This window comes from Wasmannia auropunctata, unplaced genomic scaffold (genome assembly GCF_000956235.1).
Source record: "Wasmannia auropunctata unplaced genomic scaffold, wasmannia.A_1.0 LD335994.1, whole genome shotgun sequence".
NCBI classification, from domain to species: domain Eukaryota; kingdom Metazoa; phylum Arthropoda; class Insecta; order Hymenoptera; family Formicidae; genus Wasmannia; species Wasmannia auropunctata.
In genome coordinates this window covers 325,556-327,634 of record NW_012026896.1, presented here as the reverse complement: position 1 = coordinate 327,634, position 2,079 = coordinate 325,556, and the positions used below count along the sequence as shown (strand labels likewise).

The window sequence follows — 2,079 nt, the reverse complement described above, 5'->3', positions numbered from 1 at the left end:
ATGCATACTCTCAATTTTAAGAACAAACTCTCAATCTTTGAGTGTACATACTCACTATTAAAGCGTAAACACTGAACTTGCAGTGTAACACTCATAATTTGAATATATACACCTAAATTTGAGAGTAAACTCATAAAAATTGGGTGTTAACACTTAAATTTGAGTGTAAACTCTCAAATTTTGAGCGTTTTTTCCGTAAGGGCCGTTTACTGGGTGCTCGCAATGCTCGCGAACTAGAGTCCTTCTAGAGGGATTCTATCGCGAATATTATTTGTCCTTGTTTAACATTTGATAAACAACAAATGATGATTTCAAAAGCGTTGCGAGCGACGAGCGTTAAGTGGAACACACCCATAGAAACGACACAGAGGAAAAATGGCAACACAATTTGAACAAAAACGTAGAATTATAGCACTTGCAATTATTGCAAGTGATAAATTATTAATGGATGTCATGATGGATATAGATAGCAAAGAAAGTGATAATAGTGACAACGAAGAAATAGCTGAAATGGAATTAAGAAGAAGAATAAATGTTCTTGGTCGTCAAGTGAAACCTCGTATAATATTAATATAATGTAATATTTTTTGGATTTAGATGGGTTGAAACAATGGATTTCCTGGCCATAATTTTTAATTGAATATAACATTCATCATTTATTTTCACGCAAAAACTTTTTTTGAATTTAATTAGTTTGAAAAAAACTGCATTTTCTATCTAGAATTTTAAATTAACCAATATTCACGATTTACTTTTTAAAGCAGAATTTTTTTGGTTTGAATAGCATAGAAAATGTGCTTATGCAATTCCTATAAATAAATACAAAGGCATTGGATATTGAAATGGATTCAGATTTTCAGAAGTACGCAAACATCAAAATGAATTTTTTTCAATTCCATTCTCATTTACTGATTCAGTATATTTAATATATTAAGGCTGCGTTCTGCAAAGCACATCATGTGCATGATGTATCATGGTATCCTTGTTGTTCACCAAATGTTAAACAAGGATAAAAAGATTAATCTTGTGCTTGATGCACTTTGCCGAACGCAGCCTCAGTATATTTGGTTATGTTTGCCACGCTTTGTGTGCCATCCTCGATCGAGAGACTTGCTCCCCCTGGTCTTTGGCAGGGTGTAAAAATCTCTCGATCGAGAGCACTCGAAACGTTTCTGAACGAGTCACTTACAAGGGGACAACGCCAATTGTAGGACACCGATTTTGAAAAGGCTTATATATGTTAAAGTACTCTAGTAGTAGATTTCAGCAAAGGGACACGATGCCATTCGCAGCCGTTTTCGAGAAAAACCGGGTTAAAATTTATACCGTTCCATATATACCGCTCGCGTTGAGCTCATTGTCGAGAAGGTGGCGCAGCTGAGGCGGTCAGCTGTAGACTACCAATCTGTCGACCCGGGTTCAATTCCCCTGATACCTGAATTTTTTTTTTTTTTTTTTTTTTTACAATGTTAAATATGTATTACATTATTATGTAAAATAAAAATAATCAAATTGACATTGTTTTGATTGAAAAATTTTACTTTCAATTTCATTTAAAATAATTCATTGAACATAATTGCTATTAACAATCTTATTATTTTACATGTTCTATCCAATATAAAATTAATCAAATGCCGCTTTTAATAGAATTATTTAATACAAAAAATATTTTATTCATCGTAATTTTATTTGGTCCGTAATTTTACCAACGTTAAGGTGGTATTCACTGTTCCGACCCTATTTGTATATTTGTATACCACCTAATGGCCCTACGTAACGGTCTTCGGCCTCCCTTCCACACTACTTCTCTACGATACGATATTAAACTGCGTTAAAAGCGGCATTTGATTAGTTTTATATCGGATAGAACATGTAAAATAATAATATTGTTAATAGCAATTATGTTCAATGAATTATTTTAAATGAAATTAAAAGTGAAATTTTTCAATCAAAACAATGTCAATTTGATTATTTTTATTTTACATAATAATGTAATACATATTTAACATTGTGAAAAAATAAAATAAAATAAAATTCAGGAATCAGAGGAATTGAACCCGGGTCGACAGATTGGTAGTC

At 32.2% G+C, this 2,079-nt stretch overlaps 1 protein-coding gene across 1 annotated transcript in view; it reads left to right on the top strand.

Moving 5' to 3' along the window:
- The first annotated feature begins 375 nt into the window (after positions 1-375).
- Positions 376-2,079, top strand: part of LOC105453906 — a 13,741-nt gene continuing 12,037 nt past the window's right edge. Inside the window, exon 1 of the mRNA XM_011696186.1 lies at positions 376-549. Coding sequence (XP_011694488.1) covers positions 376-549 — 174 coding nt within the window. The remainder of the gene's footprint in view (positions 550-2,079) is intronic.